Source organism: Oncorhynchus keta, chromosome 16 (assembly GCF_023373465.1).
Source record: "Oncorhynchus keta strain PuntledgeMale-10-30-2019 chromosome 16, Oket_V2, whole genome shotgun sequence".
Lineage (NCBI taxonomy): Eukaryota > Metazoa > Chordata > Actinopteri > Salmoniformes > Salmonidae > Oncorhynchus > Oncorhynchus keta.
Window position 1 is genome coordinate 21059065 of NC_068436.1, and position 18318 is coordinate 21077382.

Genomic DNA, 18318 nt, shown 5'->3' on the forward strand with positions numbered 1-18318 from the left:
AGTTAGATTCACTCTCCGTCACTCTCAGTGAGTTAGATCATGAGTTAGATCATGAGTTAGATTCACTCTCCGTCACTCTCAGTGAGTTAGATCATGAGTTAGATTCACTCTCCGTCACTCTCAGTGAGTTAGATCATGAGTTAGATTCACTCTCCATCACTCTCAGTGAGTTAGATCATGAGTTAGATCATGAGTTAGATTCACTCTCCGTCACTCTCAGTGAGTTAGATCATGAGTTAGATTCACTCTCCATCACTCTCAGTGAGTTAGATCATGAGTTAGATCATGAGTTAGATTCACTCTCCATCACTCTCAGTGAGTTAGATCATGAGTTAGATTCATTCTCCATCACTCTCAGTGAGTTAGATCATGAGTTAGATTCACTCTCCATCACTCTCAGTGAGTTAGATCATGAGTTAGATTCACTCTCCGTCACTCTCAGTGAGTTAGATCATGAGTTAGATCATGAGTTAGATTCACTCTCCATCACTCTCAGTGAGTTAGATCATGAGTTAGATTCATTCTCCATCACTCTCAGTGAGTTAGATCATGAGTTAGATCATGAGTTAGATTCACTCTCCGTCACTCTCAGTGAGTTAGATCATGAGTTAGATTCACTCTCCATCACTCTCAGTGAGTTAGATCATGAGTTAGATTCATTCTCCATCACTCTCAGTGAGTTAGATCATGAGTTAGATCATGAGTTAGATTCACTCTCCGTCACTCTCAGTGAGTTAGATCATGAGTTAGATTCACTCTCCATCACTCTCAGTGAGTTAGATCATGAGTTAGATTCACTCTCCATCACTCTCAGTGAGTTAGATCATGAGTTAGATTCACTCTCCATCACTCTCAGTGAGTTAGATCATGAGTTAGATTCACTCTCCATCACTCTGTGAGTGACTCGTTGCTACTAATACAGTCTGTTAGCTTCCTGTGTATGCATGCATTAGATGTGTTAAGTGCTATCTCTAATGTGTTATCTCTGTGTTATCTCTGTGTTATCTCTAATGTGTTATCTCTGTGTTATAGCTAATGTGTTATCTCTGTGTTATCTCTAATGTGTTATCTCTGTGTTATAGCTAATGTGTTATCTCTAATGTGTTATCTCTAATGTGTTATCTCTGTGTTATCTCTAATGTGTTATCTCTGTGTTATAGCTAATGTGTTATCTCTAATGTGTTATCTCTAATGTGTTATCTCTGTGTTATAGCTAATGTGTTATCTCTAATGTGTTATCTCTGTGTTATAGCTAATGTGTTATCTCTAACGTGTTATCTCTGTGTTATAGCTAATGTGTTATCTCTAATGTGTTATCTCTAATGTGTTATCTCTGTGTTATAGCTAATGTGTTATTTCTAATGTGTTATCTCTAATGTGTTATCTCTAATGTGTTATCTCTGTGTTATAGCTAATGTGTTATTTCTAATGTGTTATCTCTAATGTGTTATATCTGATGTGTTATCTATACTGTGTTATCTCTAATGTGTTATCTCTAATGTGTTATCTCTAATGTGTTATCTCTGTGTTATAGCTAATGTGTTATAGCTAATGTGTTATCTCTGTGTTATAGCTAATGTGTTATCTCTGTGTTATAGCTAATGTGTTATTTCTAATGTGTTATCTCTAATGTGTTATAGCTAATGTGTTATAGCTAATGTGTTATTTCTCATGTGTTATCTCTAATGCGTTATAGCTAATGTGTTATCTCTGTGTTATAGCTAATGTGTTATTTCTAATGTGTTATCTCTAATGTGTTATAGCTAATGTGTTATAGCTAATGTGTTATCTCTGTGTTATAGCTAATGTGTTATTTCTAATGTGTTATCTCTAATGTGTTATAGCTAATGTGTTATAGCTAATGTGTTATCTCTAATGTGTTATATCTAATGTGTTATCTCTGTGTTATAGCTAATGTGTTATCTCTAATGTGTTATCTCTAATGTGTTATCTCTAATGTGTTATCTCTGTGTTATCTCTGTGTTATCTCTGTGTTATAGCTAATGTGTTATCTCTAATGTGTTATCTCTAATGTGTTATCTCTGTGTTATATCTAATGTGTTATAGCTAATGTGTTATAGCTAATGTGTTATAGCTAATGTGTTATCTCTAATGTGTTATATCTAATGTGTTATCTCTGTGTTATAGCTAATGTGTTATCTCTAATGTGTTATCTCTGTGTTATCTCTGTGTTATCTCTGTGTTATCTCTGTGTTATAGCTAATGAGTTATCTCTAATGTGTTAACTCTAATGTGTTATCTCTGTGTTATAGCTAATGTGTTAACTCTAATGTGTTATCTCTAATGTGTTATCTCTAATGTGTTATAATGTGTTATCTCTAATGTGTTATCTCTAATGTGTTATAGCTAATGTGTTATCTCTAATGTGTTATATCTGTGCTATCTCTAATGGGTTATCTCTACTGTGTTATCTATACTGTGTTATCTCTAATGTGCTATCTCTAATGTGTTATCTCTAATGTGTTATCTCTGATGTGTTATCTCTGTGTTATCTCTGATGTGTTATCTCTGATGTGTTATCTCTAATGTGTTATCTCGAATGTGTTATCTTGAATGTGGTATCTCTAATGTGGTATATCTGTTTTATCTCTGTGTTATCTCTAATGTGTTATCTCTGTGCTATCTCTGTGCTATCTCTGTGTTATCTCTAATGTGCTATCTCTAATGTGTTATATCTGTTTTATATCTGTGTTATCTCTAATGTGCTATCTCTAATGTGTTATATCTGTTTTATCTCTGTGCTATCTCTGTGTTATCTCTAATGTGTTATCTCTAATGCGTTATCTCTAATGTGTTATAGCTAATGTGTTATCTCTGTTATCTCTAATGTGCTATCTCTAATGTGTTATCTCTGTGCTATCTCTGTGCTATCTCTGTGTTATCTCTAATGTGCTATCTCTAATGTGTTATATCTGTTTTATATCTGTGTTATCTCTAATGTGCTATCTCTAATGTGTTATATCTGTTTTATCTCTGTGCTATCTCTGTGTTATCTCTAATGTGTTATCTCTAATGCGTTATCTCTAATGTGTTATCTCTAATGTGTTATCTCTAATGTGTTATCTCTAATGTGTTATCTCTAATGTGTTATCTCTAATGTGTTATCTCTAATGTGTTATCTCTAATGTGTTATCTATACTGTGTTATCTCTAATGTGTTATCTATACTGTGTTATCTCTAATGTGTTATCTCTAATGTGTTATCTCTAATGTGTTATCTCTAATGTGTTATCTCTAATGTGTTATCTCTAATGTGTTATCTCTAATGTGTTATCTCTAATGTGTTATCTATACTGTGTTATCTCTAATGTGTTATCTCTAATGTGTTATCTCTAATGTGTTATCTCTAATGTGTTATCTCTAATGTGTTATCTCTAATGTGTTATCTATACTGTGTTATCTCTAATGTGTTATCTATACTGTGTTATCTCTAATGTGTTATCTCTAATGTGTTATCTATACTGTGTTATCTCTAATGTGTTATCTCTAATGTGTTATCTCTAATGTGTTATCTCTAATGTGTTATCTCTAATGTGTGTGTTCCAGACGTGTGTGAGCGACAGTCGTGTGAGATCATGGCTGAGCTGGTGGAAGGTCTCCAGAGCGTTCTGTCTCTGGGTCACCATAGAAACAGCGGAATCCCAGCTTTCCTCACGCCGATGCTCCGAAACATCATCATCAGTCTGTCCAGACTACCGCTGGTCAACAGCTACACTAGAGTCCCTCCCCTGGTCAGTCACTGGTCAACAGCTACACTAGAGTCCCTCCCCTGGTCAGTCACTGGTCAACAGCTACACTAGAGTCCCTCCCCTGGTCAGTCACTGGTCAACAGCTACACTAGAGTCCCTCCCCTGGTCAGTCACTGGTCAACAGCTACACTAGAGTCCCTCCCTGGTCAGTCACTGGTCAACAGCTACACTAGAGTCCCCCCTGGTCAGTCACTGGTCAACAGCTACACTAGAGTCCCCCTGGTCAGTCACTGGTCAACAGCTACACTAGAGTCCCTCCCCTGGTCAGTCACTGGACAACAGCTACACTAGAGTCCCCCTGGTCAGTCACTGGTCAACAGCTACACTAGAGTCCCCCTGGTCAGTCACTGGTCAACAGCTACACTAGAGTCCCCCTGGTCAGTCACTGGTCAACAGCTACACTAGAGTCCCCCTGGTCAGTCACTGGACAACAGCTACACTAGAGTCCCCCTGGTCAGTCACTGGACAACAGCTACACTAGAGTCCCTCCCTGGTCAGTCACTGGTCAACAGCTACACTAGAGTCCCTCCCCTGGTCAGTCACTGGTCAACAGCTACACTAGAGTCCCCCCCCTGGTCAGTCACTGGTCAACAGCTACACTAGAGTCCCTCCCCTGGTCAGTCACTGGTCACTGGTCAACAGCTACACTAGAGTCCCCCTGGTCAGTCACTGGTCAACAGCTACACTAGAGTCCCCCTGGTCAGTCACTGGTCAACAGCTACACTAGAGTCCCCCTGGTCAGTCACTGGTCAACAGCTACACTAGAGTCCCCCCTGGTCAGTCACTGGTCAACAGCTACACTAGAGTCCCCCCCCTGGTCAGTCACTGGTCAACAGCTACACTAGAGTCCCAGAGTCCCTCCCTGGTCAGTCACTGGTCAACAGCTACACTAGAGTCCCTCCCTGGTCAGTCACTGGTCAACAGCTACACTAGAGTCCCAGTCACTGGTCAGCTACACTAGAGTCACTGGTCACTGGTCAGCTACACTAGAGTCCCTCCCTGGTCAGTCACTGGTCAACAGCTACACTAGAGTCCCCCTGGTCAGTCACTGGTCAACAGCTACACTAGAGTCCCTCCCTGGTCAGTCACTGGTCAACAGCTACACTAGAGTCCCCCTGGTCAGTCACTGGTCAACAGCTACACTAGAGTCCCCCCTGGTCAGTCACTGGTCAACAGCTACACTAGAGTCCCTCCCCTGGTCAGTCACTGGTCAACCCCCTGGTCAGTCACTGGCAGCTACACTAGAGTCCCCCTGGTCAGTCACTGGTCAACAGCTACACTAGAGTCCCCCTGGTCAGTCACTGGTCAACAGCTACACTAGAGTCCCCCCTGGTCAGTCACTGGTCAACAGCTACACCAGAGTCCCCTCCCCTGGTCAGTCACTGGTCAACAGCTACACTAGAGTCCCCCCTGGTCAGTCACTGGTCAACAGCTACACTAGAGTCCCCCCTGGTCAGTCACTGGTCAACAGCTACACTAGAGTCCCCCTGGTCAGTCACTGGTCAACAGCTACACTAGAGTCCCTCCCCTGGTCAGTCACTGGTCAACAGCTACACTAGAGTCCCCCCCTGGTCAGTCACTGGTCAACAGCTACACTAGAGTCCCCCCTGGTCAGTCACTGGTCAACAGCTACACTAGAGTCCCCCCTGGTCAGTCACTGGTCAACAGCTACACTAGAGTCCCCCCCTGGTCAGTCACTGGTCAACAGCTACACTAGAGTCCCCCCCTGGTCAGTCACTGGTCAACAGCTACACTAGAGTCCCCCCTGGTCAGTCACTGGTCAACAGCTACACTAGAGTCCCCCTGGTCAGTCACTGGTCAACAGCTACACTAGAGTCCCCCCTGGTCAGTCACTGGTCAACAGCTACACTAGAGTCCCCCCTGGTCAGTCACTGGTCAACAGCTACACTAGAGTCCCCCTGGTCAGTCACTGGTCAACAGCTACACTAGAGTCCCCTGGCTCAGTCACTGGTCAACAGCCACCTCCCTGGTCAACAGGAGAGTCCCCCCTGGTCTGGTCACTGTCAACAGCTACACTAGAGTCCCCCCTGGTCAGTCACTGGACAGCTAGAGTCCCTCCCTGGTCAGTCACTGGTCAACAGCTCTAGAGTCCCCCCTGTCAGTCACTGGTCAACAGCTAGAGTCCCCTGGTCAGTCACTCTCAACAGCTACAGGAGAGCCCTGGTCAGTCACTGTCAACAGCTACACTAGAATCCCTCCCTGGTCAGTCACTGGTCAACAGCTACACTGAGTCCCTCCCCTGGTCAGTCACTGGTCAACAGCTACACAGAGTCCCCTGGTCAGTCACTGGTCAACAGCTACAGGAGAGTGGGCCCCCCTGGTCAGTCACTGGTGCTACACCAGAGTCCCTCCTGGTCAGTCACTGGTCAACAGCTCTAGAGTCCCCTGGTCAGTCACTGGTCAACAGCTACACTAGAGTCCCTGGTCCCTGGTCAACCTGGTCAGTCACTGGTCAACAGCTACACTAGAGTCCCCCTGGTCAGTCACTGGTCAACAGCTACTGTAGACCCCTGGTCAGTCACTGGTCAACAGCTACACTAGAGTCCCCTGGTCAGTCACTGGTCAACAGGAAGCTAGAGTCCCCCCCTGGTCCCCTGGACAACAGTAACCTCAACTAGAGTCCCTCCTGGTGTCACTGGACAGCTGGGCTGGTCCTCCCCTGGTCAGTCACTGTCAACAGCTACACTAGACTGGTCAACAGTCAGTCCCTCCTGGGTCACAACAGCTACACTCAGAGTCCCTCCCTGGTCAGTCACTGTAACAGCTCTAGAGTCCCCTGGAAGTCACTGGTCAACAGCTACACTAGAGTCCCCCCTGGTCAGTCACTGGACAACAGCTACACTAGAGTCCCTCCTGGTCAGTCACTGGTCAACAGGTCCTCCCCTGGTAGTCACTGGTCAACAGCTACACTGAGTCCCCTGGTCAGTCACTGGTCAACAGGAAGCTGAGTCCCCTGGTCAGTCACTGGTCAACAGCTCTAGAGTCCCCCCCTGAGGAACTGGACAACAGCTGAGTCCCCTGGTCAGTCACTGGTCAACAGTAACTCTAGAGTCCCCCCTGGGCTGGTCCCCTGCTAACTAGAGTCCCCCCTGGTGTCACTGTAACCTCTAGAGTCCCTCCCCTGGTGTCACTGGTCAAAGCTGGGCTGGTCCTCCTGGTAACTGGTCAACAGCCTCTAGAGAGGAAGCTGGTGGTCCCAACAGCTAACTAGAGTCCCCCCTGGTAAGTCACTGGGAAGCTCAACTAGGCTGGTCAGTCCTGTAACTAGAGTGGTCAGTCACTGGTCAACAGCTGTAGTCACTGGTCAACACCTCCCCTGGTGTCACTGGTCAAAGCTGAGTCCTCCTGGTCCCTGGTCAACAGCTACACTAGAGTCCCTGGTCAGTCACTGTCAACAGCTGTAGACCTCCCTGGTGTCACTGGAAGCTGGGCTGGTCCCCTGTCAGTCACTGGTCTAGGTGAGGAAGCTGGGTCACTGGTCAACCTGTAGTCCTCTAGGTGTGGAAGCTGGGTCCCCCTGGTCAGTCACTGGTCAACAGCTACTAGACTAGAGTAACCCCTAGGTGTCACTGGAAGCTGGGCTGGTCCCCTGTAGTCACGTGGTCAACAGCTGTGAGTCCCCCCTGGTGTCACTGGTCAACAGCTGGGCTGGTCCCCTGGTAATGTGTCCCTGTAACCTCTAGGTGAGGTCAACAGCTGGTCCCCTGGTAACGTGTCTGTAACCTCTAGGTCCTGGAAGCTGGGCTGGTCCCCCTGGTCAGTCCTGGTAACTGGGCTGGTCCCCTGTCCCCTGGTGTGGTCAAAGCTGGGCTAGGTGAGGAAGCTGGCTGGGCTGTAGTCCCTCCTGGTCAGTCAGGACAACAGCTGGGAGAGTCCCCCTGTCATCACTGGTCAACAGCTACACTGGTCCCTCCCCTGGTCAGTCACTGGTCAACAGCTCTAGAGTGTCACTGGACAACAGCTGGGCTAGAGTCCCTCCCCTGTCACTGGACAACAGCTCTAGAGTCCCTCCCCTGGTCAGTCACTGACAACAGCTGGGCTAGAGTCCCCCCCTGGTCAGGTCACTGGGTCAACAGTCCCTACACTAGAGTAACCCCTAGGTGTCAGGACAGCTGGGCTGGTCAGTCACTGTAACAGCTCTAGAGTGTGGAAGCTGGGCTGGTCCCCCCCCTGTAATGTGTCTCTGTGTAACCTCCCCTAGGTCAGGAAGCTGGGCTGGTCCCCTGTAGTCACTGGTCAACAGGCTGGTCCCCCCTGGTCAGTCACTGGTCAACAGTCAGAGTCCCTCCTGGTGTCACTGGTCAACAGCTGGTCCCTCCCCTGGTCCACTGTAACCTCTAGGTCCCTGGTCAGTCACTGGTCAACAGCTGAGTCCCCTGGTGTCACTGTGTAACAGCTACACTAGAGTCCCCTGGTGTCACTGGTCAACAGCTGGGTAGAGTCCCCTGGTCAGTCACTGGTCAACAGCTGAGAGCTGGGCTGGTCTAGAGTCCCCCCACTGTCAACAGCTCTAGGTCCCCTGGAAGTCACTGGTCAACAGTCCCCTGTAACCCCTAGGTGAGGTCAACAGCTGGGCTAGAGTCCCCTGTCAGTCACTGGTGAGGAAGCTGCAGAGTCCTCCCCTGGTCAGTCACTGTCAACAGCTCTAGAGTCCCTCCCTGGTGTCACTGGTCAACAGCTACACTAGAGTCCCCCCTGGTCAGTCACTGGTCAACCTCTAGGTCCCCTGGAAGTCACTGGTCAACAGCTAGAGTCCCCCTGGTAGTCACCTCAACAGGTGTGGAGAGTCCCCTGGCCTGGTCAGTCACTGTAACCTACACTAGAGTCCCCCTGGTCAGTCACTGGTCAACAGCTACACTAGAGTTCCCCTGGTCAGTCACTGGTCAACCCTACACTAGACCTCTAGGTCACTGGTCAAAGCTACACTAGAGAAGCTGGTCAGTCACTGACAACAGTGTCTAGAGTCCCCCCTGGGTCACTGGTCAACAGCTGGGCTGAGTCCCCTGGTCAGTCACTGGTCAACAGCTACACTAGACCCCTGGTGTCACTGGTCAAAGCTGAGTCCCCCCCCTGGTCAGTCACTGCTCAACAGTGTCCCCCCTGGTGTCACTGGTCAACAGCCACTAGAGTCCCCTGGTCAGTCACTGGTCAACAGCTACACTAGAGTCCCCCCTGGTCAGTCACTGGTCAACAGCTGTGTAGAGTCCCCCCCTGGTCAGTCACTGGAAGCTAGAGTCCCCCTGGCTGGTCCCCTGTAACGTGTCTGTGTGTAACCTCTAGGTGAGGAAGCTGGGCTGGTCCCCTGTAACCTCTAGGTGAGGAAGCTGGGCTGGTCCCCTGTAACCTCTAGGTGAGGAAGCTGGGCTGGTCCCCTGTAACCTCTAGGTGAGGAAGCTGGGCTGGTCCCCTGTAACCTCTAGGTGTGGAAGCTGGGCTGGTCCCCTGTAACCTCTAGGTGAGGAAGCTGGGCTGGTCCCCTGTAACCTCTAGGTGAGGAAGCTGGGCTGGTCCCCTGTAACCTCTAGGTGAGGAAGCTGGGCTGGTCCCCTGTAACCTCTAGGTGTGGAAGCTGGGCTGGTCCCTTGTAACGTGTCTGTGTGTGTAACCTCTAGGTGAGGAAGCTGGGCTGGTCCCCTGTAACCTCTAGGTGAGGAAGCTGGGCTGGTCCCCTGTAACCTCTAGGTGAGGAAGCTGGGCTGGTCCCCTGTAACCTCTAGGTGAGGAAGCTGGGCTGGTCCCCTGTAACCTCGAGGTGAGGAAGCTGGGCTGGTCCCCTGTAACGTGTCTCTGTGTGTAACCTCTAGGTGAGGAAGCTGGGCTGGTCCCCTGTAACCTCTAGGTGAGGAAGCTGGGCTGGTCCCCTGTAACCTCTAGGTGAGGAAGCTGGGCTGGTCCCCTGTAACCTCGAGGTGAGGAAGCTGGGCTGGTCCCCTGTAACGTGTCTCTGTGTGTAACCTCTAGGTGAGGAAGCTGGGCTGGTCCCCTGTAACGTGTCTGTGTGTAACCTCTAGGTGAGGAAGCTGGGCTGGTCCCCTGTAACCTCTAGGTGTGGAAGCTGGGCTGGTCCCCTGTAACGTGTCTGTGTGTAACCTCTAGGTGAGGAAGCTGGGCTGGTCCCCTGTAACGTGTCTGTGTGTAACCTCTAGGTGAGGAAGCTGGGCTGGTCCCCTGTAACCTCTCGGTGAGGAAGCTGGGCTGGTCCCCTGTATCCTCTAGGTGTGGAAGCTGGGCTGGTCCCCTGTAACGTGTCTGTGTGTAACCTCTAGGTGAGGAAGCTGGGCTGGTCCCCTGTATCCTCTAGGTGAGGAAGCTGGGCTGGTCCCCTGTATCCTCTAGGTGTGGAAGCTGGGCTGGTCCCCTGTAATGTGTCTCTGTGTAACCTCTAGGTGAGGAAGCTGGGCTGGTCCCCTGTAACGTGTCTGTGTGTAACCTCTAGGTGAGGAAGCTGGGCTGGTCCCCTGTAACCTCTCGGTGAGGAAGCTGGGCTGGTCCCCTGTATCCTCTAGGTGTGGAAGCTGGGCTGGTCCCCTGTAACGTGTCTGTGTGTAACCTCTAGGTGAGGAAGCTGGGCTGGTCCCCTGTATCCTCTAGGTGAGGAAGCTGGGCTGGTCCCCTGTATCATCTAGGTGAGGAAGCTGGGCTGGTCCCCTGTAACCTCTAGGTGAGGAAGCTGGGCTAGTCCCCTGTAACCTCTAGGTGAGGAAGCTGGGCTGGTCCCCTGTAACGTGTCTGTGTGTAACCTCTAGGTGAGGAAGCTGGGCTGGTCCCCTGTAACCTCTAGGTGTGGAAGCTGGGCTGGTCCCCTGTAATGTGTCTCTGTGTAACCTCTAGGTGAGGAAGCTGGGCTGGTCCCCTGTAACCTCTAGGTGAGGAAGCTGGGCTGGTCCCCTGTAACGTGTCTGTGTGTAACCTCTAGGTGAGGAAGCTGGGCTGGTCCCCTGTAACCTCTAGGTGTGGAAGCTGGGCTGGTCCCCTGTAATGTGTCTCTGTGTAACCTCTAGGTGAGGAAGCTGGGCTGGTCCCCTGTAACCTCTAGGTGAGGAAGCTGGGCTGGTCCCCTGTAACCTCTAGGTGAGGAAGCTGGGCTAGTCCCCTATAACCTCTAGGTGAGGAAGCTGGGCTGGTCCCCTGTAACCTCTAGGTGAGGAAGCTGGGCTGGTCCCCTGTAACCTCTAGGTGAGGAAGCTGGGCTGGTCCCCTGTAACCTCTAGGTGTGGAAGCTGGGCTGCTCCCCTGTAACCTCTAGGTGAGGAAGCTGGCCTGGTCCCCTGTAACCTCTAGGTGAGGAAGCTGGCCTGGTCCCCTGTAACCTCTAGGTGAGGAAGCTGGGCTGGTCCCCTGTAACGTGTCTGTGTGTAACCTCTAGGTGTGGAAGCTGGGCTGGTCCCCTGTAATGTGTCTGTGTGTAACCTCTAGGTGTGGAAGCTGGGCTGCTCCCCTGTAACGTGTCTGTGTGTAACCTCTAGGTGAGGAAGCTGGGCTGGTCCCCTGTAACGTGTCTGTGTGTAACCTCTAGGTGAGGAAGCTGGGCTGGTCCCCTGTAACGTGTCTGTGTGTAACCTCTAGGTGAGGAAGCTGGGCTGGTCCCCTGTAACCTCTAGGTGAGGAAGCTGGGCTGGTCCCCTGTAACGTGTCTCTGTGTAACCTCTAGGTGTGGAAGCTGGGCTGGTCCCCTCGGCCGGGGGGAGAGTTCGGCACCACCCTTCCTGAGATCCCTGTAGAGTTCCTGCAGGAGAAGGACGTGTTCAGGGAGTTCCTCTATCGCATCAACACACTGGGTGAGAGGTCCACGTGTTCATAACCTGCTATGTCATTGTTATAGAGGCCTATTCCACATCTACAGTCGACTGTTAGACTGATCCTTTAGGTTATAACCTGCTATGTCATTGTTATAGAGGTCTATTCCACATCTACAGTCGACTGTTAGACTGATCCTTTAGGTTATAACCTGCTATGTCATTGTTATAGAGGTCTATTCCACATCTACAGTCGACTGTTAGACTGATCCTTTAGGTGTTTATAACCTGCTATGTCATTGTTATAGAGGTCTATTCCACATCTACAGTCGACTGTTAGACTGATCCTTTAGGTTATAACCTGCTATGTCATTGTTATAGAGGTCTATTCCACATCTACAATCGACTGTTAGACTGATCCTTTAGGTGTTTATAACCTGCTATGTCATTGTTATAGAGGTCTATTCCACATCTACAGTCGACTGTTAGACTGATCCTTGAGGTGTTCATAACCTGCTATGTCATTGTTATAGAGGTCTATTCCACATAGACTGTTAGACTGATCCTTGAGGTGTTACTAACCTGTAGTTTGAACATGTGTGGTATTCAGGCTGGAGCAGTAGGACCCAGTTTGAAGAGACCTGGGCCACACTGCTAGGAGTTCTGGTCACTCAACCCATCTCTATGGACCAGGAGGAGGAGAGAGAACAGGAGGTGCATACACCACACCACACCACACACGCACCTCTCTGTCTCTCTCTTTCTGTCTCTCTCTTTCTGTCTCTCTCTGTCTCTCTCTTTGTCTCTCTCTCTGTCTCTCTCTCTCTGTCTCTCTCTCTCTCTGTCTCTCTCTCTGTCTCTCTCTCTCTGTCTCTCTCTCTCTGTCTCCCTCTCTCTGAGAGAGAGACAGAGAGAGAGACAGAGAGAGAGACAGAAAGAGAGAGACAGAAAGAGAGAGACAGAGAGGTGCATACACCACACCACACCACACACGCACCTCTCTGTCTCTCTCTTTCTGTCTCTCTCTCTCTGTCTCTCTCTTTCTGTCTCTCTCTCTCTGTCTCTCTCTCTGTCTCTCTCTCTGTCTGTCTCTCATTTCAATTCAAGGGGTTTTATTGACATGGGAAACATATGTTAACATCGCCAAAATAATCGCTTACCTTTGATGATCTTCGGATGTTTGCACTCACGAGACTCCCAGTTACACAATTCGGTTGGCGCGTTTTGTTCAGTAATCCACAGGCTCGTGCAGGTCACAACGGGGCAGATGAAAATTCCAAATAGTATTAAGCAAAGTTCGTAGAAACATGTCAAACGTTTTTTTATAATCAATCCTCAAGTTGTTTTTACAATAAATAATCGATAATATTTCAACGGGACTTTTCAATAAGAGAGAAAGAAAAAGGTCTAGCTTCAGTGGCGTGCTCGCAAATCTGAGGACATCTGGCTATCCACTGACACGATGTGATCATTCTCGCTCATTTTTTCAGAATAAAAGCCTGAAACTATGTCTAAAGACTGTTCACACCTTGTGGAAGCCACTGGGAAAGGAATCTGGTTGATATCCCTTTAAATGGAGGATGGGCTTGCAATGGAAAAGAGTAGGTTCAGAAAAACAGCTCTTCTAGGATGGATTTTCCTCAGGTTTTCGCCTGCAATGTCAGTTCTGTTATACTCACTGACAATATTTTTTGACAGTTTTGGAAACTTTAGAGTTTTCTATCCTAATCTATGCATATTCTAGTTTCTGGGCCTGAGAAATAGGCAGTTTACTTTGGGCATGTTTTTCATCCAAACATCAAAATACTGCCCCCTAGCCTAAAGAGGTTTTGTTGGATTTACAATGGTTTTTGTCTCTCTGTCTCTCTCTGTCTCTCTCTCTCTCTCTGTCTCTCTCTCTCTCTCTCTGTCTCTCTCTCTCTCTCTCTCTCTCTCTGTCTCTCTCTCTCTGTCTCTGTCTCTGTCTCTGTCTCTGTCTCTCTCTCTCTCTCTCTCTCTCTCTCTCTCTCTCTCTCTCTCTCTCTCTCTCTCTCTCTCTCTCTGTCTCTGTCTCTGTCTCTGTCTCTCTCTCTCTCTCTCTGTCTCTCTCTCTCTCTCTCTCTCTGTCTCTCTGTCTCTCTGTGTGTTGAACAGGAGGACTTGGAGCGTACCCAGTTGAATGTGTTAGCAGTCCAGGCCATCACGTCTCTGGTTCTGAGTTCCATGACTCTCCCTACTGCCGGAAACCCTACTGTCTCCTGTCTGGAACAACAGCCGAGAAACAAGACCCTTAAAGTCCTGGACACACGGTACACACACACACTGGGCTCTGGGTTCTGGTCTCGGGCTCTGGGTTCTGGTCACACGGTACACACACACACTGGGCTCTGGTCTCTGGGTTCTGGACACACGGTACACACACACGCTGGGCTCTGGGTTCTGGACTATGGGTTCTGGTCTCTGGGTTCTGGACTCTGGTCTCTGGGTTCTGGTCTATGGGTTCTGGGCTCTGGGTTCTGGTCTCTGGACTCTGGTCTCTGGGTTCTGGTCTCTGGGTTCTGGTCTCTGGGTTCTGGTCTCTGGGTTCTGGTCTCTGGGTTCTGGTCTCTGGGTTCTGGGCTCTGGTCTCTGGGTTCTGGTCTCTGGGTTCTGGTCTCTGGGTTCTGGTCTATGGGTTCTGGGCTCTGGGCTCTGGGTTCTGGTCTCTCGGTTCTGGACTATGGGTTCTGGTCTCTGGGTTCTGGACTCTGGTCTCTGGGTTCTGGTCTATGGGTTCTGGGTTCTGGTCTCTGGGTTCTGGTCTCTGGGCTCTGGGTTCTGGTCTCTGGGTTCTGGTCTCTGGGCTCTGGGCTCTGGGCTCTGGTCTCTGGGTTCTGGTCTATGGGTTCTGGTCTCTGGGTTCTGGGCTTTGGGTTCTGGGCTTTGGGTTCTGGGCTCTGGTCTCTGGGTTCTGGTCTCTGGGTTCTGGTCTCTGGGTTCTGGTCTCTGGGTTCTGGTCTCTGGCTTCTGGGTTCTGGTCTCTGGGTTCTGGGCTCTGGTCTCTGGTTCTGGTCTATGGGTTCTGGGCTCTGGGTTCTGGTCTCTGGGTTCTGGTCTCTGGGTTCTGGTCTCTGGGTTCTGGTCTCTGGGCTCTGGGCTCTGGGTGCTGGGCTCTGGGTGCTGGGCTCTGGGTGCTGGTCTCTGGGTTCTGGGCTCTGGGTTCTGGGCTCTGGGTGCTGGGCTCTGTCTGTAAATCTGACGCAATTATCAGGCTACCCCATTATACACACCCACACCAAGCAACAAAAGCCTAAAATACCACAGACTTCAGATTGTAGAATGGCTTTTCCTCTCATACTATATTCATACTGACAGGAGAACTAGGTCCTTCTGTAGCTCAGTTGGTAGAGCATGGCGCTTGTAACGCCAGGGTAGTGGGTTCGATTCCCGGGACCACCCATACGTAGAATGTATGCACACATGACTGTAAGTCGCTTTGGATAAAAGCGTCTGCTAAATGGCATATATTATTATTATATTATTATATTATATATATTAGTTATTCCTGACATTGCGGTGGTCTGGTCTTCCCGTCAGGTTTGGCAGGAAGTTGTCAGTGATCAGAGGAGCCGTGGAGAGAGAGATCCAGGCCATGGTGTCGAAGAGAGACAACGTACACACACACCACCCCTACCACACCTGGGACCCTGTCCCCTCCCTGTCTGCTGTCTCACCAGGTAACACACCTGGTACCCTGTTCCCTCCCTGTCTGACCAGGTAACACACCTGGTCCCCTGTCCCCTCCCTGTCTGCTGTCTCACCAGGTAACACACCTGGTACCCTGTCCCCTCCCTGTCTGACCAGGTAACACACCTGGTACCCTGTCCCCTCCCTGTCTGCTGTCTCACCAGGTAACACACCTGGGACCCTGTCCCCTCCCCGTCTCACCAGGTAACACACCTGGTACCCTGTTCCCTCCCTGTCTGACCAGGTAACACACCTGGTACCCTGTCCCCTCCCTGTCTGCTGTCTCACCAGGTAACACACCTGGTACCCTGTCCCCTCCCTGTCTGACCAGGTAACACACCTGGTACCCTGTTCCCTCCCTGTCTGACCAAGTAACACACCTGGTACCCTGTCCCCTCCCTGTCTCACCAGGTAACACACCTGGTACCCTGTCCCCTCCCTGTCTGCTGTCTCACCAGGTAACACAACTGGTACCCTGTCCCCTCCCTGTCTGCTGTCTCACCAGGTAACACACCTGGTACCCTGTCCCCTCCCTGTCTGACCAGGTAACACACCTGGTACCCTGTCCCCTCCCTGTCTGACCAGGTAACACACCTGGTACCCTGTCCCCTCCCTGTCTGCTGTCTCACCAGGTAACACACCTGGTACCCTATCCCCTCCCTGTCTCACCAGGTAACACACCTGGGACCCTGTCCCCTCCCTGTCTGCTGTCTCACCAGGTAACACACCTGGTCCCCTCCCTGTCTCACCAGGTAACACACCTGGTCCCCTGTCCCCTCCCTGTCTGCTGTCTCACCAGGTAACACACCTGGGACCCTGTCCCCTACCTGTCTCACCAGGTAACACACCTGGGACCCTGTCCCCTCCCTGTCTCACCAGGTAACACACCTGGGACCCTGTCCCCTTCCTGTCTGCTGTCTCACCAGGTAACACACCTGGTACCCTGTCCCCTCCCTGTCTGCTGTCTCACCAGGTAACACACCTGGTACCCTGTCTGTCTGTTGTCTCGCCAGGTAACACACCTGGTCCCCTCCCTGTCTCACCAGGTAACACACCTGGTCCCCTCCCTGTCTCACCAGGTAACACACCTGGTCCCCTCCCTGTCTCACCAGGTAAACACCTGGTCCCCTCCCTGTCTCACCAGGTAACACACCTGGTCCCTCCCTGTCTCACCAGGTAACACACCTGGTCCCCTCCTGTCTCACCAGGTAACACACCTGGTACCCGGTCTCCCCTCCCTGTCTCACCAGGTAACACACCTGGTCCCTCCCTGTCTCACCAGGTAACACACCTGGTCCCCTCCCTGTCTCACCAGGTAACACACCTGGTAACACACCTGGTCCCTCCCTGTCTCACCAGGTAACAACCGGTCCCTCCTGTCTCACCAGGTAACACCACCCTGTCCCCTCCCCTGTCTGCTGTCTCACCCAGGTAACACACCTGGTCCCCTATCCCCCCTGTCTCACCAGGTAACACACCTGGGACCCTGTCCCCCTCCCTGTCTGCTGTCTCACCAGGTAACACACCTGGTCCCCTCCCTGTCTCACCAGGTAACACACCTGGTCCCCTGTCCCTCCCTGTCTGCTGTCTCACCAGGTAACACACCTGGGACCCTGTCCCTACCTGTCTCACCAGGTAACACTGGGACCCTGTCCCCTCCCTGTCTCACCAGGTAACACACCTGGGACCCTCCCCCCTGTCTCTGTCCAGGTAACACACCTGGTACCCCCCTCCCCCTGTCTCACCAGGTAACACACCTGGTACCCTGTCTGTCTGTTGTCTCGCCAGGTAACACACCTGGTCCCCTCCCTGTCTCACCAGGTAACACACCTGGTCCCCTCCCTGTCTCACCAGGTAACACACCTGGTCCCCTCCCTGTCTCACCAGGTAACACACCTGGTCCCCTCCCTGTCTCACCAGGTAACACACCTGGTACCCTCCCTGTCTCACCAGGTAACACACCCGGTCCCCTCCCTGTCTCACCAGGTAACACACCTGGTCCCCTCCCTGTCTCACCAGGTAACACACCTGGTACCCGGTCCCCTCCCTGTCTCACCAGGTAACACACCCGGTCCCCTCCCTGTCTCACCAGGTAACACACCTGGTCCCCTCCCTGTCTCACCAGGTAACACACCCGGTCCCCTCCCTGTCTCACCAGGTAACACACCTGGTCCCCTCCCTGTCTCACCAGGTAACACACCTGGTCCCCTCCCTGTCTCACCAGGTAACACACCCGGTCCCCTCCCTGTCTCACAAGGTAACACACCTGGTCCCCTCCCTGTCTCACCAGGTAACACACCTGGTCCCCTCCCTGTCTCACCAGGTAACACACCTGGTCCCCTCCCTGTCTCACCAGGTAACACACCTGGTCCCCTCCCTGTCTCACCAGGTAACACACCTGGTCCCCTCCCTGTCTCACCAGGTAACACACCTGGTCCCCTCCCTGTCTCACCAGGTAACACACCTGGTACCCGGTCCCCTCCCTGTCTCACCAGGTAACACACCTGGTCCCCTCCCTGTCTCACCAGGTAACACACCTGGTACCCGGTCCCCTCCCTGTCTCACCAGGTAACACACCTGGTCCCCTCCCTGTCTCACCAGGTAACACACCTGGTCCCCTCCCTGTCTCGCCAGGTAACACACCCGGTCCCCTCCCTGTCTCACCAGGTAACACACCTGGTCCCCTCCCTGTCTCACCAGGTAACACACCTGGTCCCTCCTGTCTCACCAGGTAACACACCTGGTCCCTCCCTGTCTCACCAGGTAACACACCTGGTCCCCTCCTGTCTCACCAGGTAACACACCTGGTCCCTCCCTGTCTCACCAGGTAACACACACCCGGTCCCTCCTGTCTCACCAGGTAACACACCTGGTCCCCTCCCTGTCTATCCAGGTAACACACCCGGTCCCCTCCCTGTCTCACCAGGTAACACACCTGGTCCCTCCTGTCTCGCCAGGTAACACACCTGGTCCCTCCTGTCTCGCCAGGTAACACACCGGTCCCTCCCTGTCTCACCAGGTAACACACCTGGTCCCCTCCCTGTCTCGCCAGGTAACACACCTGGTCCCTCCCTGTCTCACCAGGTA

The 18318-nt window shown here is 51.2% G+C and overlaps 1 protein-coding gene across 1 annotated transcript in view; it reads left to right on the plus strand.

The window, feature by feature from the left end:
* LOC127907901 (huntingtin-like) overlaps positions 1-18318 on the plus strand; it is a 200570-nt gene that overhangs the window by 180546 nt on the left and 1706 nt on the right. Inside the window, 5 exon segments of the mRNA XM_052464365.1 lie at positions 3567-3751; positions 11442-11568; positions 12137-12240; positions 13660-13814; positions 15082-15221. Coding sequence (XP_052320325.1) covers positions 3567-3751; positions 11442-11568; positions 12137-12240; positions 13660-13814; positions 15082-15221 — 711 coding nt within the window.